This window comes from Hyperoodon ampullatus (genome assembly GCF_949752795.1).
Source record: "Hyperoodon ampullatus genome assembly, chromosome: 17".
NCBI lineage: Eukaryota > Metazoa > Chordata > Mammalia > Artiodactyla > Ziphiidae > Hyperoodon > Hyperoodon ampullatus.
In genome coordinates, this window is record NC_136930.1 from 7,426,209 (window position 1) to 7,448,414 (window position 22,206).

At 50.1% G+C, this 22,206-nt stretch overlaps 1 protein-coding gene across 2 annotated transcripts in view; it reads left to right on the forward strand.

Annotated features, from left to right (window-relative positions):
• The window catches only part of CHD7 (chromodomain helicase DNA binding protein 7), a 121,599-nt gene that overhangs the window by 90,296 nt on the left and 9,097 nt on the right, over positions 1-22,206 (forward strand). The window contains exons 15-31 of one of the 2 annotated variants that reach the window (XM_079722225.1): positions 1,429-1,639; positions 2,294-2,489; positions 2,774-2,941; positions 3,154-3,333; positions 6,952-7,062; positions 7,150-7,355; positions 9,650-9,849; positions 10,025-10,184; positions 14,539-14,628; positions 15,085-15,188; positions 16,524-16,653; positions 17,094-17,166; positions 17,326-17,383; positions 18,080-18,308; positions 18,527-18,735; positions 18,814-19,494; positions 20,258-20,418. In XM_079722225.1, coding sequence (XP_079578351.1) covers positions 1,429-1,639; positions 2,294-2,489; positions 2,774-2,941; positions 3,154-3,333; positions 6,952-7,062; positions 7,150-7,355; positions 9,650-9,849; positions 10,025-10,184; positions 14,539-14,628; positions 15,085-15,188; positions 16,524-16,653; positions 17,094-17,166; positions 17,326-17,383; positions 18,080-18,308; positions 18,527-18,735; positions 18,814-19,494; positions 20,258-20,418 — 3,167 coding nt within the window. The remainder of the gene's footprint in view (positions 1-1,428; positions 1,640-2,293; positions 2,490-2,773; positions 2,942-3,153; positions 3,334-6,951; positions 7,063-7,149; positions 7,356-9,649; positions 9,850-10,024; positions 10,185-14,538; positions 14,629-15,084; positions 15,189-16,523; positions 16,654-17,093; positions 17,167-17,325; positions 17,384-18,079; positions 18,309-18,526; positions 18,736-18,813; positions 19,495-20,257; positions 20,419-22,206) is intronic. The other variant, XM_079722226.1, reaches the window with a different exon arrangement.

The following is a 22,206-nucleotide window of genomic DNA, read 5'->3' on the forward strand; positions in this document are numbered from 1 at the left end:
GGCGATGCACTTTGCGCGGACCTCAGTGCCCGGTCCAGGCATTAGTGACTTTAATCTGGTCTCAGTAAGATCCTTTGTTGATTAATCATGAACAAGCTGTGTTTCAGTGTGTGACCGTGTCATGACTTAACTTGCTCAAGTGCCCTGAAAACGGGAATGGAGGGTACTGCTGTCCCACCCACTGCTCTGTGCCACCGTCCCGTCCTCACGGCTCTGGTGGCCCAGCTCACGTGACCTTTACACCCTGTGAGGGTCCCGTATCCCCATCCTGTGCATAGTTCGTTCACGGTTAAAACCAGTGGTAAGAAGAGTAGTTTCAAGTTCCTGGTACGGTTTAAGGCTGAGGACAAATCCCATGAGATGGATTTGTTTGTATTTTCCAAAGGATAGGTGACCACCCCTCTATCCCCAGGGGAGAGGGGCTGGCTGAGCACAGCTGCCGGGCCCTGACCCACCCCCCCCTACCAGCCAGCGTGGCCGAACCCCTGCTGCCTGATTCTAGTTAAGCCGCCTAAGCGGCTGCCGGAAGCTCAGCCTGCTGCTCCCCGAGCCAGCACGTCTGGGGTCAGGGGAGGAGGTGGAAGGGCTTCCATCCCTGGGAAGGTGCCTCTCTCTCCAGGCTTCTCTCCGACGCACCCAGGTCTTGGAGCAAGCAGAGGTCTCTTGTGGGGCGATGAGAAAAAAGAGGGTTAGGGTTAGAAGTCTTTCGTGAAACAGAGGTCGGTTTTTGTTTTTTTAAAGCTTTGGATAATTCAGGGTAGAATTTTTGTACCTTAGGAAATCATCAGATGAGAATGAACGTGGAGGGAACTGCAGAGACCGCAGTAGAGATGTGCTCAGGCGCCCTGAGAAATCCCTAAAATTACCCTGGGAAATGGCCTTCCTGTTGTCGCAGCCCTTTTGGCTGTACTAATGTGCAGGTGGATACACAGACGTCTGCCCTTGCACCGTAACTGCTAGAACCCTGTTCCCTTGTCTCTTTGTTTCAGAACAGATTCTGTTATTTGTGTTTATATTCAGCTAGTAAACAGTTCTTCCTTTCTTTAGCATTTTAGGTTCCAAATTTTCTGTAGGTATCTGGCCCTTGGCTTGTTTCTGCCACTTCTGGCTTGACAGTCTGTTGTTGAAATTCAGTTTCTACAGACAGCAAACATTTGTTTGTTGGAAAATGTGGGGTTCCCCGCCCCCACAAACGCCTAAATGTGCTGCGCTTAAAACTTTGATCCCTTTTGTACTTCCACGGTTTTGTGTAGACCCTCCTTGGAGCCAGTGGATGGATGTGTGTTCATAAACACGAGTGCAGCCTCCTGGTCCTTACAGTTTGCAGTGGGTTTTGAAAGCAGGTTCACTGTTTTTACTACTAAAAACAGTATTCCATACTGTAACAGAATATTACAGTATTCCCGTTATGCTATCCAATCTCTGCAGGTGCTGAAGAGAAAATTTTGGAAGAGTTTAAAGAAACACACAATGCCGACTCTCCAGATTTTCAGCTCCAGGCGATGATCCAGGCTGCTGGGAAGCTCGTGCTGATTGACAAGCTGCTGCCGAAGCTGAAGGCCGGCGGCCACAGGGTGCTTATCTTCTCCCAGATGGTGCGCTGCCTGGACATCCTGGAAGACTACCTCATTCAGAGACGGTGAGGGCCCCACACCGGGGCGGGGAGCTGGGGTCAGAAGACGGGGCTCCACGCGCGTCGCCTCCAAGGGGCATGGGGGGTGGGTTTATAATTCTTTTGGCTACACGGCACAGCATGCGAGATCTTAGCTCCCTGACCAGGGATCGAACCCGTGCCCCCTGCAGTGGGAGCTCGGAGTCGTAACCACTGGACCGCCAGGGAAGTCCCTTGAAGTGGCCTTTATAGTAAAGGGGATGGAGTAGGGGACATGTGTCACACCTCTTTTTAAAAGCTGTAGATGGGCATGACGGCTAGTCCCTGCGACACGTGCTTTTGTGGCAGTTCTGCTTTCCAGTTCTTTCCTTTGGCTAGGGGAGAACAGTTCTTACCGAAAATTGAAATGGTTTGTTGTTTCCCTGTTGGAGGTGTCAGCCCGTTTCAGAGCTTAGATATTTCACTGGAGAGGAAGTAGAAGGAACTTTAATCCTTGGGGCATTCGACCAATTGTATGAACAACTACAACAACACCTATTTGCTCTGGAATTATTTCTGATAAATAACACCATCCTGTTAATATATATCCCATATTATGGTACTTTCTTTAAAACACCAAAAAAGGAACAAGTGTATCTTGGCCGTTCGTCAGGACTCCTTGTTAACACTGACGTTTTCTAGGTACCCGTATGAAAGGATCGACGGCCGGGTCAGAGGGAACCTCCGCCAGGCAGCTATCGACAGGTTCTCCAAACCTGACTCTGATAGGTTTGTTTTCCTCCTGTGTACAAGGGCAGGAGGTTTAGGCATTAATCTTACTGCTGCTGATACCTGCATCATCTTTGATTCCGACTGGAATCCCCAAAATGATCTCCAGGTAAACATGCAAGAAAATCTCCCCGATGCCTCCCTCTCCCACTTTTGAAAGTCGTTCTGCTATGTCAGACCAATAAATTAGAATCGTGTAGTCGCTCAGGCAGTGTCCCGTGATTGGGGCAAATGAACCAACTAGTAATCCATTTATTAATAATGTGAAAGTAATTTCTTAGTGTGTTAACCCTGTTCTGTTAAACTGCACCCCTATTTATTGGAACAGATGCTCTTATAACTGACAGTCGAGTCTTCTTTCTTTGGTGGCCATTCGTTTCCTTTCTCTTCCAGGCTCAGGCTAGATGTCATAGGATAGGGCAGAGCAAATCTGTGAAAATCTACCGGCTGATTACAAGGAACTCTTACGAGAGGGAGATGTTCGACAAAGCTAGCTTGAAGCTCGGTCTGGATAAAGCTGTCCTGCAGTCCATGAGCGGAAGAGAAAACGCTCCCAACGGGGTAACGCATGCTGCCCACACCGTGCATTCACTCTCGCTCCATTATTTAGCTTATACTGAGAAATTTTCCAGCATCCGATTATCTCTCGGCCTCGATACTTTAAGCCTATTTTGTCACATTTTCCTTTCTTATCATTAAGGTTTACCCTCTTCGAGAAAGATGAATCATTTGTTCCGTCTACAGACAATTCTAAAAATATTTCTCTAAAACAGGTACAACAGCTTTCCAAGAAAGAAATAGAGGATCTTCTCCGGAAAGGGGCCTACGGTGCACTCATGGATGAGGAGGACGAGGGGTCTAAGTTCTGCGAAGAAGATATCGACCAGATTCTCCTCCGGCGAACCCACACCATCACCATCGAGTCTGAGGGAAAGGGTTCCACGTTTGCTAAGGTGCGGATCGATCCCAAGCGGCGGGTGTTCTGTGGCAGCGGAACAGAGTTTGTGTCCCGCGCTCACGGGAAGCACACGTAATGTCTGCTTTATATTGCACGTTAAGAGATTAGTGATTAACTCCCGCTCGACGGAGCCCCCGACGCACGAAACACTCGTTGTGTTTTGGGTTCTCTTCTCTGTACCGGGCCTCGGGGTCGCCCTCACCGTGTCCCGGCCACGCTTCCCGCCTCGCCAGGCTCGTCCTTTACCTGTGTTCCGGCCCCGCCCTCTCTGCTTCTGGAGCCCCTGCTCCGTCACCCTCTCCCCCCTTTCCTGTGCTCCTGACCCCCCCGACAGCCTTCAGACCAGTCAGCTCACCCCTACCTGAAGAAGCCCCGCGTCTGTTTTCCGCTCTGGCTACAAGCCCGCAGCTCTTCTCTCGCAGCGGAGACCCACGCGAGCGTTCTCCACGCTGGTCTCCCCTGCCTCCCTTTCTGCTCATTTCCCACCTGCCGGCTTCCGCCTCTCCACTCCACCCCCTCCGCCCGGGGCCCCTTCTGAGGCTTCCCCCATCCACACGCAGGCCCAATGCCGCGCTTTCATTTTTAACAGCTCTACTGAAATGTAATTTACTTACTGCAGAATTCCCCTACTTGAAGTGTACTGTTCAGTGCCTTTCCCGTATTCAGAGACTTATACAAGTATCCCTACATCTAAGTTTAGAGCGTCTCCATCACCCCAGTGACAACCCCCCACCCCGTCTCCCGTCCCCTCCCCCTCTGAGTCCTGGCAACCCTTCAACTGCTTTCCGTCTCTCGAGGTTTGCCTCCTCTGGACATTTCATATAAGTGGAATCATACAACGTGTGGTCTTCCGTGCCTGGCCTCGCTCACTCAGCATGTTTTTGAGGTTCATCCATGTTGTAGCACGCATCAGACATTCCTTTTTTTTTTTTTTCCGGTACGCGGGCCTCTCACTGTTGTGGCCTCTCCCGTTGCGGAGCACAGGCTCCGGACGCGCAGGCTCAGCGGCCATGGCTCACGGGCCCAGCCGCTCCGCGGCATGTGGGATCTTCCCGGACCGGGGCACGAACCCGCGTCCCCTGCATCGGCAGGCGGACTCTCAACCACTGTGCCACCAGGGAAGCCTCAGACATTCCTTTTTATTGCTGAACAATATCCCATTCTATGGTTATACCTCATTTACCACTTGATAATGGACATTGATTGTTGATCCATTCACTAGCTGATAATGAAATTCAGATTGTTTCCGTTTTTTGGTTATTATGAATAACTGTTGTTACATCTGTGAACAAGTTTTTTGTGGACATATGTTTTCATTTCTCTTGCATATATACCGGGCATGGAATTACTGGGTCGTATGTTAACTCTGTGTTTAATCCTTTGAGGAACTGCCAGACTGTCCTCTAAAGTGACTGTGCCATTTTCCCTTCCTACTAGCAGTGTTTAGGGTTCTAATTTCTCCGCATCCTCACCAACGCTTTTCGTTGTCTGACTTTTTGATTATCGTCCTATTACTGAGTGTGAAGTGGGAGCCCACTCTGGTCTGATCTGCGTTTCTCTGCTGCTGTTTAGCGTCTGTTCATGTTCTTATTGGCCATATATATATATCATCTTTGGAGAAATGTCTATTCACATCTTTTGAACAACTCTGAACTCTTTTGAGTGAGTTGTCTTTTTTACTGAATTTTAAGAATTCCGGATAAAAGTTTCTCATCAGATAATACAATTTGCAAATATTTCTCCTAGTCTTTTCCTAATGGTGTTTAATTTTTTTTTTTTTTTGTGGTATGCGGGCCTCTCACTGTTGTGGCCTCTCCCGTTGCGGAGCACAGGCTCCGGATGCGCAGGCTCAGCAGCCATGGCTCACGGGCCCAGCCGCTCCGCGGCATATGGGATCCTCCCAGACCGGGGCACGAACCCGTATCCCCTGCATCGGCAGGCGGACTCTCAACCACTGCGCCACCAGGGAGGCCCTAATGGTGTTTAATTTTAAGAAGCCCACCCATTTTCTCTTTTATCGTTTGTGCTTTTGGTTCATTGTTTAACCTTAGGCCACAGAGATTTGCTCCTGTGTTTTCTTCTAAGAGTTTTATAGTTTTCACTCTTCACTGTATGTCTCTGATCCCTGTTGAGTTAATTTTTGTGTGTGATGTGAGACAGAGGTCCAGCTCCCTCCTTTTGCACGTAGGTATCCAGTTACTTCAGCTACTCCACTTGTCCCAGCTATTCCACTTGTCCCAGCTACTCCACTTGTCCCAGCTACTCCACTTGTCCCAGCTACTCCAGTCTTGAAAGGCTCTCCTCCTCTGGGCTCTGTGACCCAACACCTTCTCCCTCACATCTTTCAGCCTCCTTTCAGGTTCTTTCCTCCATCCTCACAGTCACCTCAGATTCAGTAGGTACCAAAGCAGATTAATCATCCCTGTCCCTCCACCCTCTGTTTGCATGCGTGTGCATGTACACACACACACACACGCCCCTGTTTTTTCACCTGAGCCACACCTTTCAGATGCCAGAGTTGGGTGCTGAGGTTTTCCTGGCTTCCTCGTCCTTCAGGCTTCACATCCGCTCAGATTCCAACTCCTTTGATTTTACCTCTTAAAGGCTACCTTCTAGACTGCATCCTTCTCTTCATTTCTGCCGGTCTTCACTGTTCCTCCCTCAACTGTGGCCGCAGCCTGTCCTGCTTTGTTCTGCCCTCCCTGCTGCAGGACACCGCTGTGGTCCCTCTGACAGGTGACTTTGGATGTGGTCGCATACCTCTTGAGATTATTCCCATTTTCAAAGAGTTCCCCGCTGCCTCCGGATGGAGTTCAGACTCTGTTAACAGGACGTGCAGGGCCCTGCTTGGCCCGGCTTCTGCCCTCCTCAGCAGCTTGACCTTGGGCTGCACTCCCCTGACCACCCAGATCCCCAGACGTACGACGTGATCACCTCTCTTCTCTGTGCCTTTGCACGTGCCCCGCCCTGAACGTTTCCACATGCTTTCCTGTTCTGTGGGCTTTTGTTTTCCTTTTCTTTCTTTTTTTTTTTTTTTGTGGCACACGGGCCCCGCACTGCTGTGGCCTCTCCCGTTGCGGAGCACAGGCTCCGGACGCGCAGGCTCAGCGGCCACGGCTCACGGGCCCAGCCGCTCCGCGGCACGTGGGATCTTCCCGGACCGGGGCACAAAGCCGCGTCCCCTGCATGGGCAGGCAGACTCTCAACCACTGCGCCACCAGGGAAGCCCCTGTTCTGTGGGCTTTTAACACTCTGGTCCAGGCACCGTATTCTGGAGGGCCAGTTCCCTCCTCCCAGCAGTGCCCTCCCTGTACCCGCGCCCAACCTGAGCCTGGTTAGGGCTCCTCTCTGTATATCGGCTACACCTGTACGTACCTTGGTTGCCTGTCATTTATTATGCTGTGCTGTCATCTTTTATCATCTTTTATCAGCCCCTGGACAGTGAGCTGCCTGAGGGACAGCCCTTCATCCCAGTCCCATGGACCACACACAGCATCTGGCTCACAGTAGAAGGATGGGTCCATGTTCGAGTGAATGCATATGTGAAAACTGCTTTGCATTTTGCCACTGAGAAAAGCATCTCAAAGTAATACATGCATTTTTTCCCTTTTAGGCCAGTTTTGTTGCATCTGGAAACAGGACAGATATTTCCTTGGATGATCCAAATTTCTGGCAAAAGTGGGCTAAGAAGGCGGAATTGGATATTGATGCCTTAAATGGGAGGGTGAGTGAGAGGTCATCTTCAAACTCTGCCTGATCTCCCCCGGCGGTTGCTTTTCCAGAAGTGTCAAATGTATCTGCTGTCTTTTAGAACAACCTGGTTATTGACACTCCAAGAGTGAGGAAGCAAACCAGGCTGTACAGTGCAGTGAAGGAGGACGAGCTGATGGACTTTTCAGACTTGGAGAGCGATTCCGAGGAGAAGCCCTGCACGAAGCCACGGCGGCCGCAGGACAGGTCCCAGGGCTATGCCAGGAGCGAGTGCTTCAGAGTAGAGAAGAACCTGCTTGTCTATGGGTGAGTCAGGCTCCTGTGAGAGATGGAATTTTATTCGAAAAATACTTAGAATTCCAAGTGGCGGAGAAAAACCCTATTTGTGTTTGGATTTCTGTGACTCCCCGTAGCAAATGCCTTTGACGCAACCTGGGCAGGCCTGGGGCCTCTTGGTTAAAGAGCTCAAAGCTGTGCAGATGATCCTCACGGATTCGAAGGGGGTTTGCCCCTTAAGGAATTATGTCAGATCCAAATTTACTTGCTAATCATTAATAACTCAGAACGAAGTCTCAGAATAACAACCCCTTTTCCTAGTGTACCTTCACATAAACTTACCACTATGGTAATCTTTCATTATTTTTCCATTATAAAAATTTGTTAAAGGCAGTCGTCTCAACTTGTATAGCTCTTCCAACTCATCTGAAACATAAATGGTGGTCACTTCAACACTCTGAATGGGTCGTGTTTCTCCTACTGGACCCCAAGATCCACATCTGACCCATATCTGAACCTCCAGCACCCACACAGGGCTCTGAAAGGCAGGTGCTCGGTGAGCATCTGAATTCGTAAATACGCGTGCTCTGGCACATGGTGGGACTGTAGGCGAATGCCACTCAAATGAAAAAACTGAAAACAATATTTCTATAGATCTGACGACATCTGCTCTGTGATTTTTTTCCTTCCGATGAATCATCATTAGTTTCAGAAGAAACGCAAACATTCTGCTAACGTGGCAGACAGGGCTCCTACCTGGCCCTTGTCTGTCTCTTGGGTCCTTTCCGCGGGCACCCCGGGCTGCTCTTGGGACAGAGGCTTCTTCTCCTGCCGTGTGCGCTGCTCCGTCTCATCTCTGTTTCCACGTGCAGCCCTGCCCGCCCACCATCTCCTGCCCTTGACCTCTGAGCAGGCATCACCTCAGCACCTGCCCAGAGGGTCTCCCTGCACTTGCTGTCACACTCGGCATGTCAGGTGATAGCCTCTCCTGCTGGAGCCCTGGTGAAGGGCTCCGTGAGGACCAGGGCTCCCTCTTTGTGTCCTCGGGGCAGAGTGTGGGGCCAGCAGGCACAGTGAGTGCTGGGTCAGTGGCTGCTTGTGCAGTAAAGGAGGTTCCACTGCAGCCGGTCCCGGGTCTCGGCAGCTGTGTCACCTCTCCTCATCATCTCTGCAAGCCGGGCATTCCTTCCTGGCCACCCCTAGCTACTGAGCCCTTTGCTGCTTCCCCTGCTTCCATGTTTCACCCTAATGATGAAAGTTGAGAATGTTGCTGCTAACTTTAGAAACGGAACATTGATAACTGGTGAAGCTAAGCAGTATGCTTAGGACATCTGTCTTTCAGTAACGCCCTTCCCTCCTCCCACGGGCATCAGGTGTGTTGGACACCTACCACCTGCGGGGCACTGTGCTAGGACACGGCCGTGAGCAGGTGGTCACGGCGCCCCCCGTCCACCCCGGGGGCAGGTGGGCAGGCAGGTGAACCAGCAGAAAGGGCAGTGAACTGGTAAAGCCGCACAGGTGCTCACGTGCCCGCGGGGCAGAGACACGTCCTCTCTCTTTGAGATGCAGCTCGGGGCTGTCTGCCCACTGCGGGGGGTAAGAGGGAGGGTGGGACGTCGGGCAGGGAGGAGGAGACAGTTCCCAGCAGAAAGAGCCGTGTGTCCGAAGGGGATTTGAGGAACTGGGGAAACTTCTCTGAAGCCGGGAGGACCAGGCGGGGCAGAGGCGGGGCTGCGGGGCGAACTGTGCCCCTCGCGGGGAGGCTGGTTCCTGCCCTGAGCGCCTGGAACCCGGGGAGGGCACGCTCACGCAGCGTCTGCCTGTGCGCTGCACGCGTAGGTCTGTCCACGGTCCTCTCTCCCCGTTTCACACAAGGACCTGGGAGCACTCTTGTACTTGGCACCTAGCACCCCTGTGTCAAAGGGAGACCTTTCATGGCCTCTCGTTAATTATCAGGGCGTCGCTTGGAGGTGAATAGATGCAGCTGCACCTTTAGCCGCGTGCATCCCTGATTTGGGGTAGTCACTGTCGTCACCTTCCATCTCAGTTGGTGGGTCAGCTTCGGAAAGTACGAACCGTGCCCACGTGAAGCGGAGCAGGGGGTTTCCAGGTCTCAGCTGGGAAGGCCTGTGTCAGCCCCTGCCCGGCGGCGCAGTGAACACGCGGCCGGGTGGTAACGGCGCCCTGGATTGCCTCACTCTAACCTGATGTCAGAGGTCACTACTTTTGACCCAGGCTCTCCTAACACTGCCACCTGACCATGAAACCAAAGCCGCACGTCTAAACCCAGAGGCACCGTCAGCGTGTGAATGTTTGCTTTGCAGCTGGGGGCGCTGGACAGACATCCTTTCCCATGGCCGCTACAAGCGTCAGCTCAGCGAGCAAGACGTGGAAACCATCTGCAGGACTATCCTCGTGTACTGCCTCAACCACTACAGGGGGGACGAGAACATCAAGAGCTTCATCTGGGATCTGATCACGCCCACGGCCGATGGCCAGACGCGAGCCCTGGTCAACCATTCCGGTGGGTCAGCGTCGCGCCTCGTGCGGCGGGGTCCCAGGGAGCTGCCAGGGACGCTCGGGACGTGTCCCAGACCCCGTGTGTCCCTGCCTTCCACGGAGATTCCTGACCCTGATGCCATAACCGGGGTCGTGGAGAGCTTCTATTGTTATGGTTATCATGACTACTCTGCTTGTAGGTTTATCAGCCCCGGTGCCCAGGGGGCGGAAGGGCAAAAAGGTGAAAGCCCAGAGCTCACACCCGGTGGTGCAGGACGCTGACTGGCTGGCCGGCTGCAACCCAGACGCCCTGTTCCAGGAGGACAGCTACAAGAAGCACCTGAAGCACCACTGCAACAAGTACGTCAGGGAGGGCGGGCGTGGGGAGCTGGCGAGCCTTCTGCTTCTTAAACACGCGTGTGTCGAAGTGTGTGTGTGTACTAGATATATATCAGTAAGACTATTATACCGTATTCACTGTGTTGGTACAACTTTACTGCTTTTCTTGAAACGTGATGCCAAGTCACGTGGCAGCCTGCCTTTAGGCAACTGATTTTTTTTTTTTTTTTTTTTTTTTTTTTGGGGTGGTGAAAGATGCATGACACAGTTTTACTGTTTTAACTCTTTGTAAGTGAACAGCTCCCTGGGACTGATGATGCTCAGATTGCTGTGTCCTCACCACCACTGTCTCTACCCAAGATCTTTTTGTTGACCTTAATATGAACTCTGTACCTCTTAAATGATTTCTCCCCCCTGGAGCCCCTGACAACCACCATTCTACCTTCTGTCTCTGTGCATTTGCCTATTCTAGGTACCTCATAAGTGGAATCATATAATATCTGCCTTGCTGTATCTGGTTTATTTTACTTAGCCCAATGTTTTCAGGGTTCATCCGTGTTGTAGCTTGTGCCAGATTTTCGTTCCTTTTTATGGCTGAGCCATATTCCATTGTACGTATAGACCACACTTGTTTATCCATCCATCCATCCATCAGTGGGCACTTGGGTTGGCTGATACCTTTTTTTTTCTTTATTTTAACATCTTTATTGGAGTATAATTGCTTTACAATGGTGTGTTAATTTCTGCTTTATAACAAAGTGAATCAGTTATACATAGGCTGATACCTTTTGACTGTTGTGAATGATGCTGCTGTGGACGTTGTGGATAACTAAGTTTTAACCAACGTATATTAGAGAATTATGGTTAACTTTATATGATCCCGCCTTCAACTGACTGCTTTCAGTCGAGCAGCTGCGGAGTTCACATGGTATTTTTTGCTTCATAATGCCTCAGTTACCGGGTCCTTTCTTCTTACCTCTGAGCTTAGAATCATATTCCTTATCTTTACTCCCAGAACCTGATTATATATAATTGAAGGATACTAGATCTGAATTCATTTCATCGCTTGGAGCTCTGAGCTGCCGACACATTACACCAGCATCCACATGTGTTGATTCCTTCCGTCCTCTGAGCGTGCATGTTCAGTATCCGGGCTGAGGCAGCGCTACCACTGCACAGCTCTCCCCTTCCTGGCTTTGGGCGACCTGGGGGCAAGCTCCTTGACCTCTCAAAGACCCACTTTCTGTATTCGTCAAATAGAGCTTAAATAAATGTCTGTCTCTCTTTTAAATCGTAACAACAGAAGTCTGGGCACCTAATACTGGCAGCACGCCAAGTGCTTCCTGTGGACTATGTGTTTTGAGTTGTCTCAGATAAGTCGTGCTCTTTCATCCCCATTTACCTGGCAAGGAGACCAAGTCTCGGGTGCTTGAGGTCCCTCAGCTGGTTAAGGGGTGGCGAGCGCCCTTGCTTGCGAGCAGCCCTGCCCACCTCGGAACCCTGCCTCCCCTCAGGGTTGTCGAAAACCTCAGTGAAATAATTCCTGGAGAACATCTGCTACTCCTGGGTCGCACTGACTCGTGGTTCTCGTCCCTTTTTAAATGCAGTGCTGCTTTCAGGGACAACCTTTGATCATCACTGCTGGATTTTGACTGATAAAATTTTTCCCTTCTGAGTCTTCAAAACCATTACCTCAAACCCTTTTGGCACCTCAGAAACTGCTGTTACTGCCATAGCATAATGGTTCTCCCTAAAGTCCTGCCCCACTTAGAGCTATTAGAAAACTTCTTTTTCCTTGTGGTTTATGTGAACTTGGGGTCCGTAACCTTCCGAACTCTGGATTCAGACAAACTGTAAGTGAAGGGGTTTAGTGTGGGAATAACGGCTCCTCTTCCCGGACCCCAGTGTGATGGTGGCGGTTTTTAATTTCCCACTCTGATGTCACTAACAGACTTCTGTAGGGTACGCGGCCCAGTTAAGTTAGTACGTGAGATGTAACTAGTGTTCTTCACATCTTCCCCTGGGTCTCAGGAGAAGAACCGGCAGTGCCTCTTCCATCTCCTCTCTGGGATGAACAGTCAGAGAGAAAATGAGACCCAAATTGAGGGACCTCCTGGAAAATAGCTGGCCGGTCCTCTTCAAAAGTTTCAAGAGACAGGGCTTCCCTGGTGGCGCAGTGGTTGAGAGTCCGCCTGCCGATGCAGGGGACACGGGTTCGTGCCCCGGTCCAGGAAGATCCCACATGCTGCGGAGCAGCTGGGCCCGTGAGCCATGGCCGCTGAGCCTGCGCGTCCGGAGCCTGTGCTCCGCAACAGGAGAGGCCACAACAGTGAGAGGCCCACGTACCGCAAAAAAAAAAAGTTTCAAGAGACAAAGACAGGAACTGCCTCAAGTTGAAGGAGACGAAAGGGGTAGGACAGTTCAGTGCACACATGCTCCCGGCCCGGATGCTGGTCCAGAAAACGGGCACCAGTGGGATAGCCGCTGAAATGAGAATGAGGTCTGGGGACTTGTTAGGAGTCCTGTCTGTCTGACTCACCACGTGCAAGTTCCTTAGGGTCAGAGGCCACCTCCCATCACCCCATTATCCTGCCAGGCCTCTCAGCTTGCCAGTGCATTGGTTTGACTTTTTTCCTCTAGAAGAAAGGTGACATTCACAGTTAGTTCGTAAAAGTCTCCACAAAACTAAAATTCCTCATGAGGCAGAAAACTTTGTCTTCTACCGAAGGGAGAGAAACCGTTAGGATCACTGCTGCTGCACCGAGTTTTGGTGAATAAAAGAGGATTCAGCTAAAGGTGGAGGGCATCCCCTTGCCAAGCATCCTCTGGAAGGAGATCTGGTCTTCAGGGTCTTCTTGTGCCAGCCATGGGGGCCTGCACTGTCACTTTTCTTCCTGCTGGTTCAGTGTGGCACAACCAATTTTTAATCTTATCAAAAGAAAGAAATCTTAAAAAATAAAAACGAATTATCCAGAAAGATCGCTTACTTTGGAGTGCATTCAGGTGTTTACAGCCTCACACTTTGCCCGCTAAGAACCCAGGTCGGCCAGGAGCGGCCTGTTGGTGGAGAGGAAGGCGGGTCACGGGGTATCTGTGTACGATCAGGAGTGGTCTGTCGTGGTGAAGCCGCCCCTTGTTGTCATTTTGATATTTTCAAGTACAAGTGCCACGTCCCTAGAGACATTATGAAGTGATGGAGTCAGAAGGCCTAATTCTGAGTGGTCCATGCTCAAGGTGACCCTGTGACCTTGGATATGTCACTTGTCCTCTGTTGGCCTCAGTTTTCACGTTTGTGAAAATGGAAATTGTAACTTGCTCCACTTTGTCATAGAGTTATTGTAAAGATCAACTGAACTAGTGTTAGTCAATGTGATACGTGGGTTGTAAAGTGTCCTGCAAGTGTATGATGGGATTATCCAGCTAGGGGAGTAGCACTTGGTGTTACCTAATCATGACCAAGGACGTAGTCTTCAGATATGAGTCCTGAATGCACACTGGGGGCTGTCCAGCAGGAGATGCTAGACTTGGAGTAGACAGGCCTTGGGGATTTACCAGGTGGGCATTATTGAAAGAATTAGGTCTACGCCATTGAGGGAAATCAAGTGAGATCAAAAATCTGGTTCCTAGAATTCCATGAGTTTTTAAAAACTGATTCCTTGAAAATGACTAGGAACTTCAGTGACTTGGACACATTTTCATCTCCTTTGTGATGTTTTATTATTACTTGTTAAGCTCTAACTTAGGCTTCCAGGTAATATAAGCTAGAAGGAATAAAAAACGGTGACTGTTCCTCAAGGGGGAAACGTAAGGACCCACTGCCACCACCATCTTCCTTTCTCGGAAGCAAAGTTGTATAATCTGAAAAACCTGACATTCCATATTGAGGGTTTATTGTAAGGTAGTAAAACCAGATTTTATATCTCGTTGATTCCTACAACTTCTGATGTGCTTCCAAAACTGGTATTAAGGCAGCAGCTGAGGAAGTTTTATGAGATAATGAAGCAGAACAGTTACTGAAAGCCATCTGCTCTGTTGTTTACAAACTCGCTTCGATACTTCAGAGGCAGTGGTGGGCTACGTGTCTAAACTTCACAAGCTGCACTAGGTAGACTCCATGAAGTGTGCCCGGGCCGGGCTGAGCTCCGGCCCTCTCTGTGCAGGGGGAGCGGTTGCCAGGCAGGCCTGCTGGAAGCTAGCAGAAAGCACCACACAGAGGTGATTATGTGCCACCATCTGTCACGCTTCAAGCCTACCATACAGCATGGCTAATCAGCCTTGGCAGGATGATGGATGAACAGCAGCAGCTGCCAGAAGCCACTGTTGGCAAACAGTCCTGAAGTTAAGAACTTCTCCCCCCCTCTGTCTTCCTCTCCAGGGTCCTGCTGCGTGTCCGCATGCTGTACTACCTGAGACAAGAAGTGATCGGAGACCAGGCGGAGAAGATCCTAGAGGGCGCCGACTCAAGGTTGGTATGAGCCCACGTTCAGCCCGTTCCCCTCGGCGATGATCCGGGCGGTCAGAACACAGCACGGAGCGCGCCTCGAACCTCCGTCAGCCATCGGTGGCGCCTCTCCCTTTTTGCATCTCGAGAGTAGTTGTTTGCCCTACCAGCCTGGGGACGTGATGAGAATCGGGAAAAGCCTGTTCGTATGTATGTGTGGATGTACGAAAAGGTGTGAACTAAATGACTGGTGTTCTGAGCTGACATTTAAAACGGGGCCCTGCGTGGTAAAGTTCACCTCTGGTCCTGGTAGGACGCGGCCGACTTCTGCCCTTTTAACCTTTGCTCACGCCGCCCCCAGCCCCACCCCACGACGCTCAGGTGCTTGTGGGAAGGGGGCGCGGGTTGTGTTCGTCCCTTGGCATTCCTTTTTAATACTGGGATTTGTTTTAAATATCACGTCAACGGTTGTCTTTGTAGTGAAGCTGATGTGTGGATACCTGAGCCTTTCCACGCGGAAGTCCCCACAGATTGGTGGGATAAGGAAGCTGATAAGTCCCTCCTGATTGGAGTGTTCAAGCACGGTAAGGGGCGTCTCTGTTGGACCACATCTTGACCGTGTGGCTTTGTCTTTATTTAGAGCTCTTTGCATTCTCTTTCCAAAGTCATAATATTAATGAGGATAGTTCCAAAGGACTCTTGGCGTCTACCATTTCCTGTACTAAAAATCTAATATGAACTGTAAATATCAGATGCTGTTTTTGAATGTTTGTTGAGTATTTGAGAAGAAAACATTTCTTTCTTGGCTGTAAATAAAACCCAAGCCATATTTGTTTTAATAATGGCCAAGTTGTCCTATAGCTCTCCCTAAACTTTGCTTCCAGCATGGCTCCCCTTGCGAGCTCTGCCAGCCCGTGTCAAAGTGGACGGTGGGCTTAACCTCTGCTATTAATCTGTACAAGTGCCTCCTGGGCTTTGTTCCAAGCAATATTTCACAAATGTCAGTGCCGAGAACTCGTGGCTCCCCTGAGTGGGATGCAGCCTTGTTAACTTTGAAAGGCTGGGGATGCAGAACTGGCATGATATATACAGTGAACGATTCCTGATTATAATCCCGAGTCTCTGGAGGTCGTGGAGGTATTCTCAGCAGCCCAGCCTGACTAAAGGGGAGAATGATGGCTTATAAAACCTTTCATGATTACAGTTTGGCTTGCGGCTCTACAGCAGTTAGGAGCGGGGTGTGGTAGTACACATCCTAATTGAATTGTGCTGTTCTGCCTCCGTACCACAGCCGTGTTTTGTGAGCTCAGCCTAAAAATCATCCTCCCGCAGTGCACTGTTGGGATCTGCCATCTTCCATCTAGTCAACTCGGGCAGTCAGAAAGCAAATTGCAGCCTGAAAACCATAGAGGGAACAGTGTCATCTTACTGACACGCGTCATCCTAAACCTAATAAGACAGGTTCGCTGGCCTGACGTAGACAGGGATGTTTCAGCCGGCGGTGCATGTTCCTGCAGGACCGAAGCTGTTCCCAGGGAAGGTGGGGTGGACCACTGCAGAGGTCACAGAAGAACATTACGAAGCCTTTTAATGCCAAGCAAAATTAGATCTTGGGGACAATCGGGTCAGACATCTTCCCAGGCATCCTGCAGTTATTCTGAACCTGTTTTTCCGTTAGCATTTGCAGTCATTCTGGTAGCATCCCTGAAATGTCACCTGGTCCCCTCCTCCCCCTCCACATCTGCCCGGGGATAAGTGTTCCATAGAACAGGCTACTACAGCCTGGTTCGTTTAAATCCAACATAAAATGATCACCTCAATCGAGAGCCACGGGTGAGGTGGCCGTGCTCGTGATCCTGTGAGTGACGGGCCTTCGTTGTTTCCGTGTGTGTCCTCTGTGGGCCGGTGGGACGGCACAGGGTACGAGAAGTACAATTCCATGCGAGCTGACCCCGCGCTGTGCTTCCTGGAACGAGTTGGTATGCCCGATGCCAAGGCCATCGCTGCCGAGCAGAGAGGAACAGACATGCTAGCAGATGGCGGTGATGGGTAAGAAGGACATTTTAAAATTTTAATAAACTTTATGTCAGTGTCACATCTACTGGCAGGGTTCAGTTCTTACACGGCACTGTGCATTACATTGCATCTGATTTGGACTTAAGTGATGTTTACCAGTGTAGTCTGTTTATATATCATAATGACTATTTAAACACAATATATGATCTAGATAATCTGCAACTTGTCTTTTCCAAATGATGACAAGCCCCCGCCCCCCAACACACACACACACACACACACACGCACGCATGCACACACACACACACACACCCCTACCCCTCATGGCTGCACGCTTTGAATACCGACAGAGTCGCTTTGGATGTCAGACTCAGAATTTAAAGTTGCATCAGGCGGGTTGTTACTCTTTCCCAGGCTCCCTTCAGTCTCTTGCTCATCGGTGTGATTTAAACATTTTTTAAAATTTTATATAGGGGAGAATTTGATAGAGAAGATGAAGACCCAGAATATAAACCAACCAGAACGCCGTTCAAGGATGAAATAGATGTAAGAACTTGAGTACATTGACTTTTACGGCACCAGTAAAATATTGTATGCTCATATAAGACTTGTTAAACTTTACAGATAATGGCCTTTTCTTTAAAAGATAAGAGCAGAGTAAAACCCCAAATTAAAATAATTTCTCTTTCTCGCTTTGCTTTTGAGGAATTTGCAAATTCTCCTCCAGAAGACAAGGAAGAACCCATGGAAATACGCGGCCCAGGTACGGCTCCCTGAAAGCCGGGGGCAGCAGGGCTGAAGCGTGGGGCGCAGGCCTCGCCTTGCGGCTGGACTGCCGCCACGTCACCACGGCGGCGTCTTCAAGTGCCGCTTCATCTATGCTGACTCACCTCTGTTGTGAAGAATTCTAATGCCTGTTTATTCTTGGTTTTTCATTCTGTTGAATTTCTTTGATAAAATAACTATTTTTTGGATTAAGATAATTTACATATTTATATTTCAAATCAGGTAGTGAAAACTTTGAAGCATCTTTAGAAATACAGCTCTTAAAAACAGGGCATTTGTTAAGTATCTGCCAGTTTATTGAGACACTACTGCCCTTTTTTCTTAACGTAAGATCATTAGCTCACAATTTTGTGACTGTCTTTTACGTTCAAGATGATCACATTACAGGAGGGCACCCTTATCATGTAGTTTGCGGCACAAAGTATGTTTCTTTATGTACGATTGACGTATGACCTTGGTTTTTTTCCCCCTAAGGAGCTGAGAAAGAAATGGTTTACAAGTTCCACACTAACATCGCTCCTTATTTATATTTTAAAAACGAGAGCACTACGATGTCCTTTCCCACACTGCCGTTTGAATGTTAGCGAGTCATCTCGTTTTGCTTTTGCTGGGAAACCCTGTGTATGGCGAGGTTATGGCTACACATTCAGAAATCTTGTCTTCGATTCCCCAGGCAAGCACGGCGAGGGCAGCGCCGAGTTAGGCCAGCTGTACTGGCCCAATACCTCGACCCTGACCACCCGTCTGCGCAGGCTCATTACCGCCTATCAGCGCAGCTACAAAAGGCAGCAGATGAGGCAGGAGGCGCTGATGAAGACCGACCGGCGGAGACGGCGGCCCCGGGAGGAAGTGCGGGCCCTGGAAGCTGAAAGGGAGGCTATAATATCGGAGAAACGGCAGAAGTGAGTGCCCGAGGGTGCACCAGCGCCTGGTACCTTGCCCTCTCCTCTCCTCCACCCGCGGGAGGCAGGCGTCGCAGGCAGGATAACCGCCGTCAAAGCGGCCCCCCCAGAAAGAGACAAGCCCTGTGCATTAAGTTCAGGGCCAACGAGGAAAAGCAGTAATAAACGTGAAGCCTTTTTACGCAGCCCAAGTCCGGCTAACGTCTCCTTTCTGACAGGTGGACGAGACGGGAAGAGGCGGACTTCTACCGTGTGGTGTCCACGTTTGGGGTGATTTTTGACCCGGCGAAACAACAGTTCGACTGGAACCAATTCCGAGCCTTTGCCAGGCTTGACAAGAAGTCCGATGAGAGTCTGGAGAAGTACTTCAGCTGCTTCGTGGCCATGTGCCGGCGGGTGTGTCGCGTGCCCGCCAAGCCAGATGGCGGTAGGTTCGCCGGGCACGGAACAGCGGGGCGGGGGCGGGGCGGGCGCCCTCGGGTGACACGCACTCCCCCTGCCGCAGAGCCGCCCGACCTGCCCTCGGCGATCGAGCCCATCACGGAGGAGCGCGCCTCGCGCACCCTCTACCGCATCGAGCTGCTGCGGAAGATCCGCGAGCAGGTGCTGCGCCACCCGCAGCTGGCCGAGCGGCTCCGGCTCTGCCAGCCCAGCCTGGACCTGCCCGAGTGGTGGGAGTGCGGCAGGCACGACCGGGACCTGCTGGTGGGCGCCGCCAAGCACGGGGTCAGCCGCACGGACTACCACATCCTCAACGACCCCGAGCTCTCCTTCCTGGACGCGCACAAAACCTTCGCCCAGACCCGAGGGGCGGCCGGCGCCCCGGCCCTGAGCGCGCTGGCCCTGGGCTTTGGCCAGACGCCCGCTACCGCCGCCGCCGCCCCCGCCGCCGCCGCCGCCCCGGGCCAGGAGGAGAAGGCGGGAGGGGCGGAGGCCAAGGCCGGGGAGGCGGGGGAGGCCGAGGCGAAGGAGGAGGAGGAGGAGGCGGAGGCCGAGGGCGGCGGGAAGGACCGGAAGCAGGACCGCGAGGCCGAGGCCGAGCCCGGCGCCGGGAAGAGCGAGCCGAGAGGGGTGGAGGTCGGTGCGGACACGGGGCCCAAGTCCATTTCGGAAAAGGGTTCCGAGGAGGACGAAGAGGAGAAGCTGGAGGACGACGACAAGTCGGAAGAGTCTTCCCAGCCCGAAGGTAACTCCTAGCCCTCCAGGCCTCTCCTGACCCCATCCCCGCGGGTGTCTTCCTGTCATGTGACCGGTGCTCTTTTTTTTTTTCCCTCCGGTCGTTTTAAAGGTAATGATTGTACATTTCTTTCTGTGCAGGAATAGTGTCAGGTTATGCCTAGATGTACGTTGTGCTCTGATATGATGTGTCAGCGTGCTATTTCGAACGACTTAACTTCCCAGAAGGAGGGTTTTACAGACACTAACAATTTTAAAACAAATGATGCTTTATTTTTCATTCCGAAGTAAAGGGTGGGAGTAGAATCTGGGAAGAACCAGTTCTCTTCCTAAGCCCCAGGTAGGTTGCCGCACCTGCCACGAAGGAAAAATGAAGCGCCGCGTTGTACTTTTCTGCCGGAGCTGCGGCTCGAAACTGTGGCCAACGCATTAGTCCTTTTCCTGGTGGAGGAACAGAGGCTCTGCCGGGTCAGAGGCTTGGCTGTCGCTCAGCCTCCTGCGAGACTTGTTCGCCGGATGCCTGACGACTAGTGACGTAACGTCCCTAATTCTCTACTTCCTCATCTGTAAAACAGGAATCACACCATCTACGTGAAAGGGCCCTCGCAAGCTTTAAGCGACAAGATTTGTAACATGCCTGATACCATTGTAGCCGTAGTAGGTACTCGATAAAATGGAGCTCATCAGCATTCAGATATTAAATCTTATCTTTTCTACACTCCCTTTCCAGCGATATGCTGGTTGTGAGCGATGCACATTAACTCATTTCTCAGCAGGAACTGTCTCGAGAGGGAAGAATTTTGATGAAGAGAGCAATGCTTCCATGAGCACTGCGAGGGATGAGACCCGAGACGGATTCTACATGGAGGATGGAGATCCATCCGTAGCTCAGCTCCTTCATGAAAGAACGTTTGCCTTCTCATTTTGGCCTAAGGTTGGTGGGGTTCTGTCGTTGTTTTGGTGACCGAAAAAGAATAGGGTGGAGGAAATCAGATTATTTGTCTAGTACAGTCTATGGATTATTGTTTCAAAAGACTCACCCCTCTGACAAAATAAAATGTGTGAATCTTTTTTAAAAAGAATTATTTATTGTGGTAAAAAACACATACCATGAAATTTACAGTCTTGACTGTTTTTAAGTGTGTAGTTGGGTAGAGTTAAATATTTTCAGGTTGTTGTAAAAGAGACCCCCCAGGACTTGTTTTTATCTTGCAGGACTGAAACTCCTTCCCCGTAGATCGACTCCTCTGCCCCACTGCCCCTAGACAACTACTATTCTACTTTCTGTTTCTGTGAACTTGACTGCTTTAGCTTAGATACCTCATATAAGTGGAATCATACAGTACTCGTTCTTTTGTGACTGGTTTATTTCACTTAGTGTAATGTCCTCAAGGTCCATCTGTGTCAAAGCATGTAACGGGATTTCCTTTTGCTTTAAGGCTGAATAATATTCTATCGTGTGTATGTACCACATTTTCTTTATCCATTCATCCATCATTGGGATATTTGGGTACCTTCCTCCTCTTAGCTTATTATGGTGCTACTGTAAATGTGAATGTACTAATGTCTCTTTGAGACCCTGCTTTCATTTCTTTTGGAAACATACCCATAAGTGGTATTGCTGGATCATGTGATGGTTCTATTTTTAATTTGGGGGAGAACCTCTGTACTGTTTTCCATAGCCATTGTATCATTTTGTAATCCCATCAACAATGCCCGAGGGAACCTGTGTGGACTTTAAAACTGTGTGTTTTGGTTTTTTTTTTAAATCCTGAAGCAGAACTTTCAGATTTAAGACAACTTCATACATTTGGAACCCTGTAATCTGAACTGGGGAGAGGGTGGGCGTTGACCCATTTGCTCGAATACATTATGAGATAATTCCAAATGCAGTTATCTGTAACCAAAAGCAAAGTAGAAATTACTTTTTTGGCTAACTGGCATAATTTTATAATAAATCCCTATGTAATTTGGGTCTGTTTCTCAGGGTGGGGAGATAATCATCCTAATCACCATAACAGGGCTGTCTGGTTTAAAACAACACAAAAAAGGCTTCCATGGACTCATCCCCAGGCCACTCTCCCATAGTGTTAATTGTGAAAGAAACAATGTGAAATTTTTAACTGAAGAGTGTACTGTCGGAGACATTTTTTTTTCCTCTGTATGCTCCCTTATTTCCCCTGTTTTGCTAGTCTCCCTTATTGAGTTGAGAAGGCAGCTTCCCAGGTAAGCCGAAAGGTCCATAGTAGCAGGCTTTTAATCTATGGAAACTGGGTCTAAGAGCTGTAATTAGAAATTTTTAAAGTACACGCTTCAGTGAAACTTGAAGTGATGATAGGTGGGAGATGCAAATTGACGCTCATTAGGTGTTCCTAGGTTGCTGCCCGTTCGTAATGCTGAACTTTATTAATAGTGACGCTAATGATGTCCCACTTCCTGGGACAGGCTGCGGTCCAGCCTGGGGACTGAAGCACCAGAGCGTCGAGAAGCTGACTGCAGGCTTCCATTGTCACCTGCTGACGTGCACCAACAATCTTTAGCCTACACAACAGTTACTTGTAAAACACGGGGACATTTTAGAGGTGGTGGTTATGCAACGTTCTCTCGTTTATGTGATTCATTGTTCATAATTGAAAAATGCTGAGTCTTATGTGTTGCGGCCACCTTCAGACCTCACACCAGTGTAAGGTGGTTCTGGTGGGTTTGGTTTATTTCCATGCTT